The sequence below is a fragment of the Portunus trituberculatus genome, chromosome 5 (genome assembly GCF_017591435.1).
Source record: "Portunus trituberculatus isolate SZX2019 chromosome 5, ASM1759143v1, whole genome shotgun sequence".
Taxonomy (NCBI): Eukaryota; Metazoa; Arthropoda; class Malacostraca; order Decapoda; family Portunidae; genus Portunus; species Portunus trituberculatus.
The window spans coordinates 9,930,193-9,951,462 of record NC_059259.1 but is presented as its reverse complement, the minus strand read 5'-3'; the positions used below and the strand labels follow the sequence as shown (position 1 = coordinate 9,951,462).

General features: G+C 40.8%; 2 protein-coding genes across 8 annotated transcripts in view; both read right to left on the bottom strand.

Moving 5' to 3' along the window:
- Positions 1-16,542, bottom strand: part of LOC123513871 (syntaxin-1A-like) — a 33,760-nt gene extending 17,218 nt beyond the window's left edge. For 2 of the 7 annotated variants that reach the window (XM_045271306.1, XM_045271311.1), the window contains exons 1-7: positions 16,338-16,376; positions 13,559-13,726; positions 12,820-12,945; positions 10,860-11,028; positions 9,237-9,418; positions 7,275-7,481; positions 1,989-2,133 (exon numbers count right to left, since the gene is read on the bottom strand). In XM_045271306.1, the coding sequence (XP_045127241.1) occupies positions 2,122-2,133; positions 7,275-7,481; positions 9,237-9,418; positions 10,860-11,028; positions 12,820-12,945; positions 13,559-13,726; positions 16,338-16,361 (888 nt within the window). In that variant the 5' untranslated portion in view covers positions 16,362-16,376 and the 3' untranslated portion in view covers positions 1,989-2,121. Of the gene's footprint in view, positions 1-1,988; positions 2,134-7,274; positions 7,482-9,236; positions 9,419-10,859; positions 11,029-12,819; positions 12,946-13,558; positions 13,727-14,896; positions 14,909-15,864; positions 15,884-16,020; positions 16,040-16,188; positions 16,280-16,337; positions 16,377-16,412 lie in introns of those variants that run through there. The other 5 variants (XM_045271320.1, XM_045271328.1, XM_045271337.1 and 2 more) reach the window with 5 other exon arrangements.
- A 3,411-nt stretch (positions 16,543-19,953) lies between these two features.
- LOC123514983 overlaps positions 19,954-21,270 on the bottom strand; it is a 34,059-nt gene continuing 32,742 nt past the window's right edge. The window contains exons 41-44 of the mRNA XM_045273289.1: positions 20,968-21,087; positions 20,698-20,853; positions 20,396-20,530; positions 19,954-20,312 (exon numbers count right to left, since the gene is read on the bottom strand). Of these exons, the coding sequence (XP_045129224.1) occupies positions 20,031-20,312; positions 20,396-20,530; positions 20,698-20,853; positions 20,968-21,087 (693 nt within the window). The 3' untranslated portion in view covers positions 19,954-20,030. The remainder of the gene's footprint in view (positions 20,313-20,395; positions 20,531-20,697; positions 20,854-20,967; positions 21,088-21,270) is intronic.

Here is a 21,270-nt window from a genome sequence, read left to right as displayed (position 1 = left end):
ATGCAACACACACATTCACACACACACACACTCACATTTAACACACAAGACTACAAAACGACGATACACGCTTGGAAAATACTGCTTCGAGAACACTTATTTAACTTTTACGACTCTAACTTTGCCAAAATACAACAGGGAGTCTCTAAAATAAACCAGCTCTAAAAAAAATAAGCTTGTACGATTTTCTTTGCACATTTAGCTCTTTCCTTTTCATTTTTATCTCCTTTATTTCTCTCTCTCTGCTATGTCTTCTTTCTCGGCAAATTTGTGCGGGTTAGATATTACTTTTCTTCTTTACGTTTTTTAGCAGTAGGATTCATTGACAGAAACTATGAGCAGTGAATTTAGAAGCACTTTGTTCCTTCACCATGACTGTTTTCCAAGGCCACAGAGATGAAGAGCCAGTTTCTCAAGAGTGCTTCTTCTCTTACTTATCTAGAAATCTTGTTAACCTGCCACTATAACCTTTAACCCCTTCAGTACTGGGATGCATTTCTACCTTGAGTTTTGGGTGTGATTAGATGAATTTATTGACGTTAGGAAGGCTCTACGGAGGTTGGAAGATTAACGACCAGAGTCTTCACTATTTCAATTCCCACACAAGTTTCTACATGTGTATAAAATCATGAAATAGTCACCAGAATGAATATGAAAATGCATTATGATACTGAAGAGGTTAAAAAGCACCATTTGAAAGGCTGTACAACTTCAACTAGAGCCTTTGGAAAGCAGAAAAGGTGCAGTGCTGAAGTGCTCCGAAATACAGGTTGATCAGTTCATTCACAGCATTTTCAGCACAAAGGCCAGCACCAGTAATGCACTACGTCCCACAGCACACCACGGGAAGCACTATCAGCACACACACAGCTTACACGACCTTATTTCTTGCCTCACATCCAAAGAAGCACCTTAAAACATCACTCAGTCTGTATGTAAAGGTGCTGGCGTTAGTGCAATACTTCACCTCATTTCCTTCTGGTGTGTGTATATGTTTTTCATTGATTACACACACACACACACACACACACACACACACACACACACACACACACACACACACACACACACACACACAAGAGAAAGTAATGTTCTCTTGGCTGTATAGAAAAGTATTTGTTCGTTGCTTTCATATTTCAGCACAAAATGGAGAATGAGGAACAATATTTTGAGAGCACACATATGAAAGGGAAATAAAATAGGGAAATAGATCAAAATAAACAAAACACAAGATAAGAAAGGAAAGGAAGATAAATATATAAACACATATGAGGGAAAAAAACAAAAGAATAATTTACCGCCTCATCTGCCTTCTGCTCACAGCCACATTGTTTTTCTTCTGTAGCGCCCTCACTTACTCATCTCTCCTCTCTAGTTTGCTCACCCACTCCTCTCTCATCTATAAAGCCACAGCACCTCATACCTTCTCTATACAGCATCTCACTGCATCATTCTCTCCTCTCTAGTTTGCTCACCCACTCCTCTCTCATCTATACAGCATCTCACACCTTCTCTATACAGCATCTCACTGCATCATTCTCTTCTCTCTAGTTTGCTCACCCACTCCTCTCTCTTGTCTATAAAGCCACAGTGCCTCATACATTCTTTTCCAGCTTCCTCACACACTTCTCATCTCTCCCTTTATAAAAACAGAATGTGAAAAGAATTACAGAGAGAAAGGAAGGAAAAAAGGAAAGTAAACAAAATAAGAAGATAAAAAAAAAAAATGCAGCAAGTAAGAAAAAATGAACAAAGAATAATAAGAAAAAGAAGGAAGAAATGCAAACACACACAAAAAAAGAGATAAAAAAAAAGAAAAACAAAACACACACAAAAACACAATAAGAAGAAAGAGAAAACACACACACACACACACACACACACACACACACACACACACACACACACACACACACACACACCCAGAGCAATACAGTGTTACGTCCCCCAGTCACTGCTACATACAAAACACCAGTGAGCAAATCTACCTTGTTACTAGTCTACCTATGAGCACTAATGGGTCACGAGGCCTCTCAGGGACGGGGTGGGCTGGGGTGATGGGGCTGGTAGGGCTGTCGGGGGCTGGTGGGAGCTGGCAAGGCTGATGGTTCTTGCTTCGTCTCACTCCATCAACTGAAATAAGTGAAAGTATTAGGTTAGGTTAGGTAAGGTAAGGTTAGGTTAGGTTAGGCAAGGCAAGGCAAGGCAAGGCAAGGTAGGGTAATTTAGCATAAGACAGGGTAGGGTAAAGATAGGGTACAGTAAGTTAGGGTAGGGTACGGCAGGGTAAGGTTTGGTTAGGTTACTTAATGGTGACTTAGCATGTGTTGTTAAGTTGTTAATTGACTTCTGAGTGTTACTGAATTACTTGAGTGGTGGTTTGTTGTTTTGGGTTATTGAATTGTTGACTTGTGAAATGTGAAGCTTATTAAGTCACTTCTCAAACTTATACAATTCATTCTGGACTTAATTCTAATGGCTACTCATATATACATTAAACACTAGCTATTTAAATTCACATATACAAATACACAAGCGTACAGAATATACCACACACACACACACACACACACACACACACACACACACATTCAAGCCTCAACTCTACGCACAATGTACCTCAACTGACACAAAGCTTCGTAACACTCCTATATACCACAAAGGAATATTACCAACACAAAACTCTTATATTGTAGGAAATGTTTCATCATAGCTCTACCTTGGAGGAACACAAGTGGCTGTATAGACCTTTATACAGTACACAAGGCTTATAACACCACTCACATGTACGTCTGTCAATCCTACACTGACTTACACTAGCAAAAGGTGGAAAACAAGGGCTAAAGGTACTGGGAGGCTGGAAATCTTAACTAGTATTGTGCTGGGCTACACTAAATTAATACAGCAATAGTGAGGCTGTAGGAGAAGCTTATATAAGTCTCAGTATGGGGTGAAAGTCGCGTTAAACTGAATAGGGTAAAAATACAGATGTTGCATAAAGGATTGCCAATAATTCTAGGTGAGAAATGTCGCTCTTGGGTATAGTTTACTTAGTTTAAATAGAAGCAGGAGTTTTTAATGCTAATGTGGGTTTAAAATGAGATAAAAACGCCATTTACTTACCACTGACATGGCAAGGCACGACAAGGTAAAACAAGGCAAGGCACGGCATGGTGTTTTGTTTTGATTGGACATACATTAACATAGAAATAGATCAATAAATAAATAAATCAATAAATAAATGGATGAATGAATGAATAGACCATCACAATTCAGTATTCTATTCCACCACCAACTCACCACCACACCAACACCTCACCACCTCACCACCACAGTCCCTTACTTCACAACACCACACTGTCACAATCCCACACTCTATACCACCACACCAACTCACCACCACAGTCCCTTACTCCACACCACCACAGGCACTACACCACACCATCACAATTCTGTGCTCTATACTACACCACCACCTCACCAACTCACCACCACCACACCACACTCTATACCACCACACCAACAGGCCAGGTCACCACTACAGTCCCTTACAGTGCACCACACTCCACAGCACCACACCACCATGATCAACACCCCAACCACTCAAAACAAGATTAGAAGCACATTATACATTTATTATGAAAAAAACACCATGCAAAAAATGAGTCACTGCTAATACTAAGTGTCACACAAAACCACAAGTGTGTCTACTAATCTGTCTTTCTTACGTCAGATCATATGAAAACTGCTATGTAGGTCTAATCATTTCTTGTTGCCTTTCCTTGTGTATTTTTCTCCTGATATTCAAATCAATTATCAGTACTGGGACATGTTTTTTCATTGAGATTTGTGTACCATTAGACCATTTTATTGACATTAGGAAGGGTCTATGGAGGTCAGAAGATTAATGGCCACAGTTTTCAGTATTTTAACCCCTTCAGTACTGGGTCACATTTTTACCTTTGGATTTGTGTACCATTAGACCATTTCATTGACATTAGGAAGGGTTTATGGAGGTCAGAAGATTAATGGCCACAGTTTTCAGTATTTTAACCCCTTCAGTACTGGGTCACATTTTTACCTTTTGGATTTGTGTACCATTAGACCATTTTATTGACATAAGGAAGGGTCTATGGAGGTCAGAAGATTAATGGCCACAGTCTTCACTATTGTAATCCCCCATGAGTTTCTGAAGCTGTAGAAATAGTCCCCAGAATGAATATGGAAATGTGTCATGGTACTGAAGGGGTTAATTTCTTGTGGCTGTCCTGATATTCTCTCATTTCTCCCTATCACTGGGCATCTTATTTATTTATTTATTTATTTATTTATGCAAAAGGGAAATATGGACAAGAGCAACAAAGGGGCCGCCGTGGTACAGTGGAACCATGCGTGCTTTGGGGTCTGAGGGGGTCTCTAAGCGCACAGGTTCGAATCCTGTTCATGGTCCGAGTGTAGGTTGGGCTTCCTCACTCGGGGCAAGGGTTTCCTAGCGGGTGGGCTTTGAGATAGGAGGTGCCCAAAAAAAGTGTTCCCTTTAGCCCAGAAATTACCATGAGAAACCCACATGGTGTAAAAAAAATAAATAAATAAATAAATAAATAAAAAAATAAATAAAAAATAATAAATCAATAAAAATAAATAAATAAATAAAATAAACATGAAGGCCTCTAGTCTAGTGTGGCTTCCCTCTTGTCCTCCACTTCTGTACTTCACCTCCACTATTTCAAAAGGCTTTCTTTATACTTACACAAGTTTTTTGTGTTTTTACGTTTCTAGAGGCAGAGTGACAAGATTTCTGCATTATTAACTGGAGAAACACTCTTGAAAACTTGGCTAATCATCTCAGTGGCCTTGGAAAATAGTCATGGTGAGACATAAGAGTGTTTTTAAGGTGTTCTTACAGTTCCAGAGGCAGTGACAAGATTTCTACAATACTAACTGGAGAAACACTTTTGAAAATCCTGTTAATCATCTATGTAGCCTTGGAGAGTAGTTGTGATGAAAGAGAAGAGCAATTTTAAGGTGTTTTTAGAGTTCTAGAGGTGGAATGACAAAATTTCTACATTATTAACTGGAGAAACTCTTGAAAACCCCAGTAATCATCTCTGTGGCCTTGGAAAATAATCATAGTTACAGTTCTAGAGGCAGAGTGACAAGATTTATACATTATTAACTGGAGAAACACTCTTGAAAACCACGCTAATCATCTCTGTGGTCTTGGAAAACAGTCGTGGTGAGAGAACAAAGCGATTCAGGATACGAACCTAAATCTTTCAATCAACAAACAGGGTAAACTCTTGGAAATCTTAAAATATATGGGAAATATCTCTTGTACCTCAACAGCCTCTTGAAATGTAATAATGAACTAACACATGCAAAATATAGCCCCTTCCAACCAGTCTCTGTGAACAAGGTGAAGAGTAATAAATACCTATTGTAAACTCACTTACATTCACAGGTCCATCCATCTACACACCAAGCCGGAAGACAAACACAGCTGCCCAAACACACACACACACACACACTCACACACATGGAACTTAATCAAACCACACACACAAACACACACGCCCGGTAGCTCAGTGGTTAGAGCGCTGGCTTCACAAGCCAGAGGACTGGGGTTTGATTCCCCGGCCGGGTGGAGATATTTGTGTGTGTCTCCTTTGACGTGTAGGTGGTGTTCACCTAGCAGTGAGTAGGTACGGGATGTAAGTCGAGGAGTTGTGACCTTGTTGTCCCGGTGTGTGGTGTGTGCCTGGTCTCAGGCCTAGCCCAAGATCGGAAATAATGAGCTCTGAGCTCGTTCCGTAGGGTAACGTCTGGCTGTCTCGTCAGAGACTGCAGCAGATCAAACAGTGAAACACACACACATGGAACTTAATCAAACCTAACACAAACTCAAAACACACTCTAAACACACTCACAAGCTAATTTAATACAAACACTACAAAAAAAAAACACACACACACACACACACAAATGCACATACACCAAACTTGACATAGATACTCTTAAACACATTCTAAACACCCCTACACAAACTCAAAACCCCATAAACATCCCTAAACACACTCTAAACACCCACAAAACTCCCAAACACACTCCTAACATCCGCAAACACCCCAAAACACACTCCTACCATCTGCAAACACTCCAAAACACACTCTTAACATCTGCAAACACCCCAAAACACACTCTTATTATCTGCAAACACCCCCAAACACACTCTAAACATCCCCAAACACAAGCACACCAAACTTAACATAGACACTCAAAACACACTAACATCCCTATACACACTCTAAACACCCACAAAACCCACAAACACACTCTAGAAACCTTCAAACATACTCTAAATATCCACACTCCACTCTAAACATGTCCAAATACACTCTAAACACCCACAAACTCCCCAAACACACTCTAAATATCTCAAAACACACTCTAAACACCCCAAACCTGTCCAAACACACTCTAAACACTCAAAAACACACTCTACAAACATCCCAAAACACACTCTAAACACCCAAACCCTCACTCCAAACAGATTCTAAACACCCAAACCCTCACCCAAAACACACTCTAAACACTCCCAAACAAACTCTAAATACTCCCAAACACACTGTAAACACCCAGAAACCCCCAAACACACTCTAAACCACAATAAACACACAGCTAACCTAACCTAACATTCACACCCCCTACACACACTCTAACACTCCCAAACACATTCAAAACACTCCCAAACACATTCTAAACACTCCTACACACACACTCTAAACACCTGAAAACCCCCAAACACACTTTAAACACTCCTACATACATTCTGAACACTCCTACACACACACTTAACACCTGAAAACCCCCAAACATACTCTAAACACCCAAAACACACTCTAAACACTCCTACACACATAATAAACACCTGAAACTCCCCAAACACACTCTAAACACTCCCAAATACACTCTAAACACCCACAAACACACTCTAAACACCCAAAACCCCCCAAAACACTGCCAAACGCATTCAAAACACTCCCAAACACACTCTAAACACTCCTACACACATATCAAACACCTGAAAACCCCAAACACACTCTAAACACCCACAAACACACTCCAAACACTCCTGCACACACACTAAACACCCAAAAACCCCCCAAAAACACTCTAACACTGCCAAACACATTCAAAACACTCCCAAACACACTCTGAACACCCACAAACCCTCAAAACACCCCTTAACCTAACCTAACCTAACATTCACATACGGAGAAGACAATAGCGAGGATGATGATGAGAACGACAACCCCAAGAATGATGCCGAGGATAAACTTCTTCTTCAGCGCCTTCTGCATGTTCCCTCTGGCCTCCTGCAGCTCCATCCTCCCCTTCTCCGTCTTCGTCTGGGATACGTATATATTGTTCTCTATCCTCGTCACCATCTCCCCTTGATCCCTCACCAGCTGCGCAATCTCCTGTAGTGGTGATGATGGTGGTGTTAGTGGTGGTGGTGGTAATGGTGGTAATGGTGGTGGTGGTGGTGTGTGTGTGTGTGTGTGTGTGTGTGTGTGTGTGTGTGTGTGTGTGTGTGTGTGTATTTACCTAGTTGTAGTTTTACTGGGCCTGGGCTTTATGCTTGTGTGGCCCCGTCTCCATATCTACACTTATCCAATTTTTCTTTAAAACTGTGTACACTCTTTGCTGACACTACTTCCTCACTCAAACTGTTCCAAGTCTCAATACATCTTTGCGGGAAACTAAATTTTTTAACATCTTTCAGACATCGTCCCTTCCTTAGTTTCTTACTATGCGATCTTGTGCTTCTAAAGTCATATTCTTCTCTCAGGATCAGTTTCTCATTATCCACTTCATCCATTCCGTTAATCAATTTATAAACTTTTATCAGATCCCCTCTCTCTTTTCTCTGCTCCAAGGTTGGTAGATCCATAGCCTTTAGTCTCTCCTCATATGTCATCTCTTCAAATTCTGGAACCATTTTTGTAGCCATTTTTTGTAGTCTCTCCAACTTCCTTATGTGTTTCTTTTTATGAGGGGTCCACACTACTCCTGCATATTCCAATCTGGGTCTTATTATAGTACTTATCAATTTCTTCATCATTTCTTTGTCCATGTAGTGAAATGCTAATCCAATATTCTTTAGGAAATTATATGTTTCTCTAAAAATTCTATCAATATGGCTTACCGGTTGATTATTTTCTTCCATCGAGTGTGTGTGTGTGTGTGTGTGTGTGTGTATGTGTGTGTGTGTGTGTGTGTGTGTGTGTGTGTGTGTGTGTGTGTGTGTGTGGTGGTGAAATGAATGGATAAATAAGCCAAATGACATAGATAAATAAATAGGTAGTGGTGGTGACAGTGATGGTGATAAAAACAAACAAATGGATAAAAATAATGGTGATTTCGTACCTGGAAAAAAAAAAAAAAAAAAAAATTGAACATGAAAAAAAGATGACAAAAAAATAAATAAATAAAATAAAAATAAATGAAACAAAGAAACACACACACAAAAAAATGAATCCCAAACCTGAAAAAAATAAATAAGCAAATAAATAAAAAAAATAAAAAAATATAGATAAAAAAATGAAATCCCCAAAAATCAAATAACAACAAAATAAATAAAACATAATAAAATAAAATAAAAAAGTCTATACCCCAAAAATATAAAATAATAAAAAATAAATAATAAAATGAATAATACTAATACTAATAAATAATAGAAAATAAATAAGAATAAAAAAATATAGTAAAAATAAAAAAGTATATACAATCACAAACTCAATTTCCAAACCTGAAATAAAAAAAAAAAAAAATAAATAAATAAATAAATAAATAAATAAAAAAAATATATATATATACAAAACACTGAAAAAAAAAAATATATATATATATATAAATAAATAAAAAAACCAACTCAATTTCCCAACCTAACTAAAACATTAACCTAACCTAACCTACCCTACCCTACCCTAACCTAACCTAACCAAACCTACCCTAACCTAACCATTAACTAACCTAACCTAACCTAAAACATCAACTAACCATTAACTAAACTAACCTAACCTAACCTAGCCTAGCCTAACCTAACCTAACCTAGCCTAGCCTAACCTAGCCTAACCTAACCTAACCTAACCTAACCATGAACTAACCTAACCTAGCCTAACCCATCAACTAACCTAACCATAAATAAATCAATCAATCTCAAACTTCCCAACCTGAAATAGCTGATGGAGTTCCAGAATAGACTTCTCCAGCTTGACAAAGGCCTCGTGTCGCTCCTGAAGGTTGCTCAGCTGTAGTTTGGCGAGCTGGTTCTGTCGGATTAGGTTCTGTGTGAAGACCTCTGTGGATTCCTCTATCAGGCTCTCCAGCTCCTCCTCATCGTACCCACACTGTCCTGGGGGGGATGGATGGAGGGGTTAGTGATGTGGTGGTGGTGGTGGTGTGGTGGAGGATGCAGGTGTGGTGTGGTGGTGAGGAGGGGTCAGTAGTGTGGAGGAGGGAGGGTAGAGAGGTCTGTGGTGGTGGTGGTGGTGTGGAGGGGTCAGTAACGTGGTGAAGGAAAGGGGTGGAGAGGTCAGTGTTGTTGTTGTTGTGGTGGTGGTGGTGGTGGTGGAGGAGGAGGGGGGCGAAGGGGTCAGTGGTGTGGTGGTGGTGGTGTGATTGGAGAGAAGCATGATGGGGTGGTGGTGTGTTCAGTAAATTGTGCGTGTGTGTGTGTGTGTATTTACCTAGTTGTAGTTTTACAGGGCCTGGGCTTTATGCTCGTGTGGTCCCGTCTCCATATCTACACTTATCCAATTTTTCTTTAAAACTATGTACACTCTTTGCTGATACCACTTCCTCACTCAAACTGTTCCAAGTCTCAATACATCTTTACGGGAAACTAAATTTTTTAACATCTCTCAGACATCGTCCCTTCCTTAGTTTCTTACTATGCGATCTTGTGCTTCTAAAGTCATATTCTTCTCTCAGGATCAGTTTCTCATTATCCACTTCATCCATTCCGTTAATCAATTTATAAACTTGTGTGTGTGTGTGTGTGTGTGTGTGTGTGTGTGTGTGTGTGTGTGTGTGTGTGTGTGTGTGTGTGTGTGTGTGTAATTCACTGTTTGATCTGCTGCAGTCTCTGACGAGACAGCCAGACGTTACCCTACGGAACGAGCTCAGAGCTCATTATTTCCGATCTTGGGCTAGGCCTGAGACCAGGCACACACCACACACCGGGACAACAAGGTCACAACTCCTCGATTTACATCCCGTACCTACTCACTGCTAGGTGAACAGGGGCTACACGTGTGTGTGTGTGTGTGTGTGTGTGTGTGTGTGTGTGTGTGTGTGTGTGTGTGTGTGTGTGTGTGTGTGTGTGTGTGTGTGAAGGTTTAAAAATCACAATTAATTTATAAACCACTAACGTCAAACACCCAAACACACTCAAACACACCTAAACACACACATAGTCAAACACACCCCAAAAACACTCAAACATATCCCAAACACACCCTAACACACTCAAACAAACTCAAACATAGCCAAACACACCCAAAACACACCCAAACACACCCCAAAAACACTCAAACACATCCAAACACACCCAAACACACTCAAAAACAGCCAAAACACACCTAAATGCACCATAATACACTCAAACACACCCAAACATGCCCAAAACACACTCAAATACATCCAAACACAACCAAACACACTCAAACACACCCAAACACACTAAAAAACAGCCAAAACACACCGAAACACCCCAAAAACACTGAAACACATCCAAAACACACCCAAACACACTGAAACACACCCAAACATGCCTAAAACACACCCAAACGCACCAGTAATAATGAGTTCCTTCCTGATGTAGTGAGCATGTCTGTTATGCGCCTCCACCTGCATGGACGACAGCTCCTGCAACACCTGGGTCAGCAACACCCCCAGGGAAAGGTGGTGTGTACGTGCCACATGCTCCACAACACCACTGCTCTTCCCTATCGTGGCCTTCACCTGTGGGAATACATAGGCCACACTGTAACCTATTTGAAAATTTGTATTGTAGTTTTTTATATCTATCTACTACTACTACTACTACTACTACTACTATGACACTGTAACCTGTTTTAATTTTGCATAGTATTTTTTTTTCATTTATTTACTTTTTTTTTGTAAGTATTTGGTGCTTATATTTTCTCTACTACTACTACTACTACTACTACTATTACTGCTCTTCCTTACCTGTAACCTGTTTCTAATTAGTCTACTACTTTTTTTTTTATTGTAAACTTGGTAACTTCATTCTTTTTTTCAGTCATAGTTTTGTATTGTTAGTTGTGAAATATTTTGTTTTCTAATTTCAAGCCAATACTCTTTCCTGTCTTGGCCTTCAACTTTGTGAGAGAAGATGGCCGACACTGTAACCTGTTTTAATTTAATGGTACGTTTTTTTTTTTTTTTTTTTTCATGAGTTTTTGGTTCTATCCCTACTTTAAAAAAAAATAGCTTCTTTCATCGTGCAGTTACTCTTTCCTACCTTTGCTTTCAACTCTGAAGATGGCCGACTCTGTAACCTGTTTTAATTTCTATAATACGTTTTTTTTTTTTTTTTCCATGAGTATTTGTCACTATTGCTACTGCTTTGACAAAAATAGCTTCTTTCATCACACAGTTGCTCTTTCCTACGTGGCTTTCACCGTCGCCTGTTTTAATTGGTCTAGTACAGTTTTTTTTGTTTTTTGTTGGGTTAGTATTTGGCATTACTATCACCACCACTACTACTACCACCACTACTACTACTACTACTACTACTACTACTACTATCACTGTTTTAATTTGTCAAGTGCAGTTTCTCATTTTTTTCTGGTTAGTATTTGGCACTACTATCACTACTGCTACTACTACTACTACTACTACTACTGTTCCTTATTTTGGCTTTTACCTATAACCTGTTTTAATAAGTCTAGTACACATATTCTTTTTATATTGTGGACTTGTTAACTTTCTTTTTTTCAATTGTGGTTCAGTTTTAGTTGTCAAATGTTTACTTTCTCTTATTCTGGTTGTGTAAAATATTATTCTATTTTATTCTGGTTCTGTAATATAAGTTCTCAAATATTTTGTGTTCTTTTTCTGCTTCTTTTTTGTAAGTTCTCAAATATTTCCTCTTCTTATTCTGGTTCTGTTTTCTAAGTTGTTAAATATTTGTTGTTCTTATTCTGGTTCTGTTTTCTAAGTTCTCAAATATTTCCTGTCCTAATTCTCCTGTTTTCTAAGTTCTCAAATATTTCCTGTTGTTATTCTGCTTCTGTTTTCTAAGGTCTCAAAATATTTCCTCTTCTTATTCTCCTTCTCTGATAAATTATCAAAATATTTTCTCTTCTTACTTGCCTTCTGTTTTGTAAGTTCTCAAATACTTGTCACATATTCCCTTTGTTACTCTCTCTCTCTTCTAACTTGTCAGCACACTTACTCCTTCACCCTTTCCTCTTGTCACCCTACACACACTCACCCTTCATAAACTTGTTCTCCTCTTCTCCTCACAGCACACACATCACCTCCACCTCTCGTCATCCTAAACACACCCAAAAATAAACTTCACACACACTTCTTCCACTCCTGCTAATAACGCACCCACCAGCTCCACACCCTCCACACACCCAAATTTAACTCCACACACACACATAAACATTTCTTCCACCTCTCCCAACACACCCCACTAACTCCACCTCTCCTGCCATCCTCCACACACACAGTACTCCTCCCAACACATCCACCAGCTCCCTTCTATCACCCTCCACTTACTCCTTCCAGCTCCACCCTGAGTCTCCTGGCCTCCCCCTTGATGGCATCCACCTTGTCCTCCAGTTCCTGCCGTTGGTCGTGGTCATGGATCATTCTCCGCACCTCCACAACCTGCGCTGACATTACCTGGTGGAAGGTGGAGTGGATTAGAAGTGTGTGGATGATGGGGAAAGATGGGACAGTGGGAGAGTATTGAAGGGTTAGGAGGAGGAGGAGGAGGAGGAGGAGGAAAAGAATAATATTAAAGAAGACAAAGAAGAAGGAAGAGGAGAAAAAGGAGAAGGAAAAGATTGAAAGAGGAAAAGGTTGAAAATTAATAAAGATGAGAATTAAGAATAAGGAAAGATGAAGCAGGGAGGAGAAGGAAGAGGAGGAGGAAGAGGAGGAGGAGAAGGGAAAAAAAAAAAAACAAAGAACAAGAATGTGAAGAAAAACAAAACAAAGAAATAAAAAAAAGAAAAAAGAAAGAAGAGGAGGAGGAGGAATAAAAGGAGATTGAGAAAGAAGAAAGATGAAAAAAGAACAAGAAAAACAAGAACATAAACAACAAGAAAGAAAAAGAAAAACAAGAAGAAGGAAGAAGGAGAAAAAGAAAGAAAAAAATAAAAAAGAAAGAAAGGAACAACAACAAACAAACAAGAAAAAAAAAGACAAAAAAGGAGAAAGAGAATAAAAAAACAAAAGAAAACAAACAACAACCACCACCACCACTACCACCGCCACCACCACCACCACAAACCTTCAGCTTGTCATACAGAGGGCCAAGTTTCTCCAGCAAGTCCATGAGCTCCTTCTGGTCCTGGCTGCCCTCCACACTCACCACCACAGACTCGGACACACCGTTGGCCTGGCTCTTCTCCTGCATCTCCTTCAGGCGGTCCCGAGTCATCTTTAGCTCCTTGGGTTTCTGTGGCAGTTTGGTTAGGTTAGGTTAAGTTTTGGTTAGCTTCGGTAGGTTCTGTTAGGTTAAAGTTTGGTTAGAAGGTTAGGGTAGGGTTAGGTTAAGTTTGGGATGGCTGTGGTAGGTTAGATCCTGTTAGGTTAGGTTAGGTTACATTCAGTCCTGTTTTTTTTCCCCCCTGCGTCAGTTTGATTAAGTTCAGTTCATGGGTTAGGTTACGTTAAAGTGGGTTCGGTTAAATTAGGTTACATTAGGTTCGGTCTTGTTTTTTTCTGCGGCACGTTGATTACATTCAATTCTGTTAGGTTAGGTTAGGTTAGGTTAAGTTTGGTCAGGTTACATTAGTCTTGCTGGTGGTTTAAGTTTGTTTTTCCATTATGTATGTTGGTATTCTGGAGTGTTTCCTTTTAAGAGGTCCCAGTACAAGTCTAACATTAATCCTACAAAAGCAGTGACTGGATGAGTGTGTTTCTATGTCTCTACTACAAACTGAATACAATCTTTACAACACTAACTGAAATGACAAGTGTAGGTTGGGCTTCCTCACTCAGAGCAAGGGTTTCCTAGCAGGTGGGCTTTGAGATTGGAGGCACCTCAAAAAGTATCCCCTTTAGCCCAGAAATTCCCTTGAAAAGCCCACAGGGTATAAAAAAATAAAAAAATAGTGTCTGTGGTTCCAATATGAGGAAAAAAAAAAAAAAAAAAAAAAAAAAAAAAAAAAATGCGTCTTTGTGGTTCCAATACAAGTTTAACCTCTTCACGAACTGACACATATTTTACCGTGATTTGTGGGATATGACTAGACGATTTGATTTTCATTAGGAAGGATCAACGGAGATCAGAATATTAATGGCCTGTCTTTATACTTTTAATCCCCCACATAAGTTTCCGAAGCAGTATAAAATCACTAAACAGTCACCAGAATGGATGTGGAAATGCAACATGGTACTGAAAGGGTTAACAAGAATTCTGCAACACTAGCAAGAACAAATAAAGAGAATGAGTTTAATATGAGTTGCACACCACTAGCAAGAACAGAGAGCCAGCAGGTAGACACAGTGAGTGAAGCCGGCGGGAAGCATTCAATCAAGGAAGCCGAGAGAATAATCACTTCATTCTGACATTTGCAGCGTGACAATACAACATTCACTACACATGATTAACAGCTCTACTCACCATCATGATTGCCTAGTACAAGTTGACGGAGGTGCACAAAAGAGAGGAGAGGTGGATTAGTACACACACACCTTGGAGTTTGTGGAGTGTTAGGCTAGACATCTTTCACTCACATAGGCATTGTTTTTGTTGATTATTAAGAGGGACAGAAGGAAATGAGTAAATAAAAGGAAAAGAGAGAAAAGAGAAAAGGTGAATTAGTAAACATATCATACAGTTTGTGGTGTTAGGTTAGACACCACTTTTACTCATTTACACTGTCGCATTGTCTTCTACACATAACACCTCAACAAAGCGCCAGGCAAGGACAGCATCTAGGCCAGTGGTTCTTAACTTGGGGAGCACGGTCCTCTAGTGAGGCATCAGTAATTTGAAAAACCAGTTATTTCTCTTATATTTATCATTCTGTTAATGAAAGCATGGTCAGGTAGAGAGAAAATTATGAAAATGCTTAAGTATCGCCTTTTCATATAAGGTTATATATCATAGATACAAGGGAGGGGTGGAGGGAAGGGCAAACTCCTAGAGGGGGTGTGGAAATAAGGAGGCTAAGAACTGCTGATCTAGGCAGTGGATGTTTGAGGCCTAAAGACTAAAATATACTGGATAACGAAGGCAATTGTACGTGTAGCTAAATTTAGGGTAAACGTAGCTAATATTTACAGGCGGAGACACTGATACATTGGCCACTCATTCTTCTGTGAGTGAGTGACGTTCAGTGAGCTCAGAGTAACAGTAACCACCATTCCAACCAGTCTGTTCTTCCCCTCACACCCACACTAATGTAACTGCTCCTGCCCTTTCCCCACCAGTCTGTCCTGTGTCCTTCCCCTCACACACTCACCCCTCTCCTCTCCCACCAGTCTTTCCTTCCCCTCACATACCCATTCCTCTCCCAGCAGTTTGTTTTTTTACCCTTACACACTCACTCCTCTCCCACCAGACTGTCCTTTCCCTCACACACTCACTCCTCTCCCACCAGACTGTCCTTTCCCTCACACACTCACTCTTCTCCCACCAGTCTGTCCTTTCCCTCATACACTCACTTCTCTCCCACCAGTCTGTCCTTTCCCTCATACACTCACTCTTCTCCCACCAGTCTGTCCTTTCCCTCACACACTCACTCCTCTCTCTTCCGGTAATGTGTGTGGCAGCCTCGCACAGCTTATCTGAAGGTTAAGTAACACCTCAAGACAGACATATCAGCGCACACACAGATAAGATAACGCCAAGTGGAGGGATTAGTTCTCCTCTAGCATAAAGACTCACACATACATCTATTTCAGCCTTACCTCAATATTGAAGCACACTAAACACACGCTAATACGAACACACTAACTTGTACTTGCATGACTAACACACTCACACACACACACACACTGACTCATCCGGAAATGTCACTTTTTTCCCTATATCGCTTTATCTGTAGGCTTAATAGTACCGAGTCTATGGTAGTTGGGTACATTAGCAGCAGGGGAAGCGGCACACAGAGGCTCCCGGGCAAGGCAGTACTCACAGAGGAATAATAATGAAAAGGAATATAGTTTGTCGCCCCGCCTCAACCAGACAGCCAGACAGCCACCGCCAGTGTTTATGTTTGGCAACCACCACAGCCCATCTTCTTCTTCTTCTTCTTCTTCTTCTTCTTGTGACTTTTCCTGCTTTATATATAGCTTCGTAGGTCTATTTAAAGGGAACAGGACCTACGAAGCGATATATATAAGCTGGAAAAGTGGTATTACTTTCGTTTTCACTAACTTTTCTACCTACTGTCCAAACTCTTATTTCCTCCCTTTATTATCTACAAAAGAAAGATTGATTGATTGATTGGTACATTTATTGCTGCATTAATAATGAAATACAACAAAGAGGAGGATGGACCTTTTTTCTTCTTTCCTTTCCTTTCCTTCGCTTCCTAGGTCTGTTTAAAGGGAACAGGACCTACAAAGCGATATCGATATAAAGCTGGAAAGTCCTACCGTTTTCCTTTTCACTAACCATCACAAAGTGCTTTGCGCGTAACAGTGAATTAAAAAACCTAATTCACTTCGTATTACAATGCCCAGCTTATGCCAATGAAAGAAATACAATAGTGCAAGAAGAAAGGTTTAATACAAAGGAAGAAGACAAAATAGGAGAACTTACTCAAAGAAGAAATGGTCGAAGAAACGAAAACAGTATTAAGTGAAATGTGGAAAAAGAGAAAATGACAAAGAAAAACTAGAAAATTGAAAACGCATTAGTGAAGAACAGCAATAAAGATCGTCAGGGAAGCGCCGTTACAAAAGACAAGGCTTCCCGACCCACACTAGACCACTGACCATCTTCTTGTAGCTCCTTATGCTTTATATATTGCTTCATATGTCCTGTTTCCTTTAGTGTTTCTTTCGTAGCCTGTAGAAGGAGAAAGTAGAAAGAGCAAGGCAGGGAACACAATAATTTTATTTATTTATTATTATTATTTTTTAAGTTTTCACGAGCGTATTCTTTAAGCTGGGTAGGAGTTATGGCCTCGCTTATTCGCTTTACCTATTTTGTCGACATCGCAGCCACAGAAGGAAGTGGTTTATGTGATGTGGAAGAATAAAGTCAGCGGAAGTATTTTGATGGACACATTAGTGCGTCTTTATTTTGTTACTATTTTTGCCCGCCAATATATGCGACTTTTATTTATTTATTTTTTTCTGGTGTGACTCCACACACACACACACACACACACACACACACACACACACACTTTTTAAGAAACCTCGTTTATATATATATATATATATATATATATATATATATAATCCTTATCTTACACCAGAGAGAGAGAGAGAGAGAGAGAGAGAGAGAGAGAGAGAGAGAGAGAGAGAGAGAGAGAGAGAGAATAGTTAAAGAAAAGATGGAAGAGGAGGACGAGGAGACGGCCCAGTAAACGGAGAAAAGGCTAAACAGAAAGACAAAAAGGTAAAAACTCAAACCTTGAAAGAGGGTAAAAAAAAAAAAAAATGTAAAGGCCAGAAAAAAAAATTGCAAACGAGGAGAAAGTACCTGCACACACACACACACACACATTAAAAGATACCCCATTAATTTTAAGCATCACTAAAAGAAGGAAAAGACCATACACACACACGATATGAAATTAACGCGCCATACGTCCAGATTTTTCCCGCACGTGTAGAAATCTGCGTCTCGGGACGGGGAATTTTTGAAAATTCCTCAAATGTCCAAAATTTCAGCTTCCATTAATAACCGTCCTAAGAAATCATCCTTCCTATAGGTTTAAATGGAGGAGAGGAGGAGGAAAGGGGGAAAGGGTTTACCGGGTGGCAGCTTGGGCTTGATTCACACTCACTAGTATCACCCTCGCGGGCCATTCACCATCCTATTGCATTCACCGCCACACATCCGGTCCGCTCTCCCTTCAAGTCGCAGCATATCCTCTCAATCAGCACCAGTGATGTCATACCAGCAGTGAAGAGGATGTAGTACTCTTCTTAACCCGATTTGCCATCGTCATTGCTCTTGATGAAAGAAATTAAGGTCAACTGTTGATTTTTCTGGTTTGCTCACCAGCTGTATGCCTTGTCCCTGTATCGGTGATAAATAAACTTGTACCAGTGATGAATCAACTTCTCATTTACCAACGCCTTTGCACGACTCCATTCCATTTTTCTTTGATTATCCAGGTTTTCATAGGACTAGGCCAACAGGACGGCTGTAAATCCATCTCCAGCTCACGCTCCGCACTCGGGCGCTCAAACTTATATAATATCAACGACTTGGATAGTGGAATTAATAGTGATATCAGTAAATTTGCGGACGACACAGATAGGTAGATTAATAATATTGGGTCCGATTCCGACCAAGGCTTTGCAGGCTGACTTGGATAGGATGAAAGAATTATAGATAGATGTTAACATTAACAAGTGCAGGGTACTGAGCGTGGGTTGAGATAATCCAAACAATAGGTACACAATAGATAACGTGGCACTAGGAAGTTCCAAGTATGAGAAATATCTAGGAGTCATAGCTCTGATCTCGGTACAAGGAAGCAATGTATCGAGGCCAGAAGTAAGGCGAATAGAGTATTAGGTCTCTTCATTAGTGTTAAAAGCAGGAGTCCTGAAGTAATACCAAAATTATACTTGGCGCATCTTGACTATGCGGTACAATTCTGGTCCCCACATTACAGGAAGGACATGGCTCTGTTCGAGTCGGTGCAAAGGAGGATGCCTAAAAACATACAGGGAATGTGGGATTTACCCTATGAGGAGACTAAAAACGTAAGTCTGCATTCCTTAGAAGGACGTATAGGTTAAGAGGAAACTTGATAGGTAAGTGGTGCAAGTTTTAACAGAGGACATGACTAGTTCTTAGGATCAGTAGCGGACAGAACCAAAAATAACGGGTTTAAACTTGAAAAATTCAGGTTTAGTTAAGAAATGCTAAGAAACTGGCTTTCAAACAGTAGTTGAGTGGAACGGTCTCAGTGGTCATGTAATCAGGGCCGAGTCAATAGGGAGATTTAAAAGGTTAGATTCATGGATGGGAAACAGAATTAATTAAATGCAGCACGCTGTGACTACCTCGTATAGGCCTGGCGGCCTCTTGCAGCTTCCCTCCTTCCTTGCGTTCTTACGAGTGTAAGAAATGTTCTTATGTGTAGATGCACCCTGCTAACCTTCCAGTAATGGAACGACGCGCCTCACGTCGCATGCCATGCAGTCTTTAACCGGTGTTCATACAGGCGTTAGTTTGGATTAATGGCAGCTTGTTTGTGGGCCTTGATCTTGTAAATGGAGTTCCAAGGTTTTCCATGCAATACTATATCACGTGTTGGAGAGGATGTATTTATAGCAAATTGGCTTAATGGTTGTTTGTGGCCTTGGGATTTATAGGTTTTCCATGTAACATTAGATCTAGTGTTGGCAAGGATGTCCCGAATCCCTACAGCAAATATGGCAACCAGGTGTTGAAGACTTCCAAAATTTTGATGTCAAATATATGGTAATATTACACGGTGACCGAGTATCAAACCCTGCGTGATCGAGTATGAAACCACAATAACACTCTCAGACAGTTTAATCAATGTTATGTACAGAGCCCTTCCTGCAACTCAACACAAAACGCTCACACAACCACCTCAGCTTCTGTAGTGAGGGGTGGAGCCATACGAGATGGAGTAGGATGTGGAAGGAGGGTGAGCATGTAGTGAGGAGGAGAGGTGTGAGGATCCCCTGTAGAGGGTGTCAAAGGAGGGGCCTCGGTAGACTGCCCTGTAGATGGTGGTGGAGACCGGCAGCAGCTTGGCGCCCTTGTAGTCCTCTTGGTACGCGCCCAGGCCAGCGTATGCGATGTGCAGGGTCCGTGGGTCGCCGGCCAGGAATGGGGTGGACCACGGGCACAAGGATGAGGCAGTGTTCATCTATAGGAGGGGCAGAAAGAAGGTATTAGGAGTTAAAGAAATAAGGCATTTGCTTATCTCAAGATTCGTTTCGAGTCACTCACCTCTCTCACAAAGACAAATTTGGTGCCACGCAAGTAGTAGTGATAGAGGCTGTGTCTGGTCTGCACCATCAGCACCACCTCGCCAGTGTGCAGGTGAAGCAAGCTGCTGTGCACTGCCTCTGGCACCTCCAACCGCTGCTCAGGGAGACCAGGCCATACATTAGCAAGGACACTACTCCCAATTTTGCCCTGTACTGACAATGGAGCTTGACTTTTGTCAACGCTTAAAGAAATAACAAAAGTAAGAGGCAAGCGAGCATTGTACCAACTTTTTGACCTCTCCTTGCTTTGCCATGCCTCACCTGCAGGTTGTGGCCGATGTCAGTGGTGTTGGTGAGGTACACCTCCACGAAGGTGTCACACAGTGGGGTTCGTTTGCCCGTCACTGCCACCAAGATGGCGTCGCCCAACACGGTGGCTACCACGTGCGATGATACAGGCTCGTGCGCTTCACTCACCTGTCAACACATTTTGAGGTCAAACACTATTGCTGTTCCTTCTGTCAGTTTTCATTACATTCATTAGCCTGCAATACTGCATTAAAGCACCACCACAACACCAGTGCCTCTCACCAGAACCATCCTGCTGAGGGAGTGGTCGTACTTATACAGCGCCAGCACACCTGCTTCAGTCTGGCTGGGCTCCTGACCCACCAACAGGTACTCAGCACCCTGGAAGCTGACCCACACACCCTGCAGCAGGACAACCCACTCATTTTGGGGCACAACACGCATACGTATATGTTACAACACGCTAACCTAACGGACTCCAGCAGTTACCAAGTGCCTAACACCAAATGCTGTTCAAACTCTCCAAACACCAATAATACATAAAATGACCATTTTTTTTTTTTCAGCCAAGTCAGACTGGTCCTG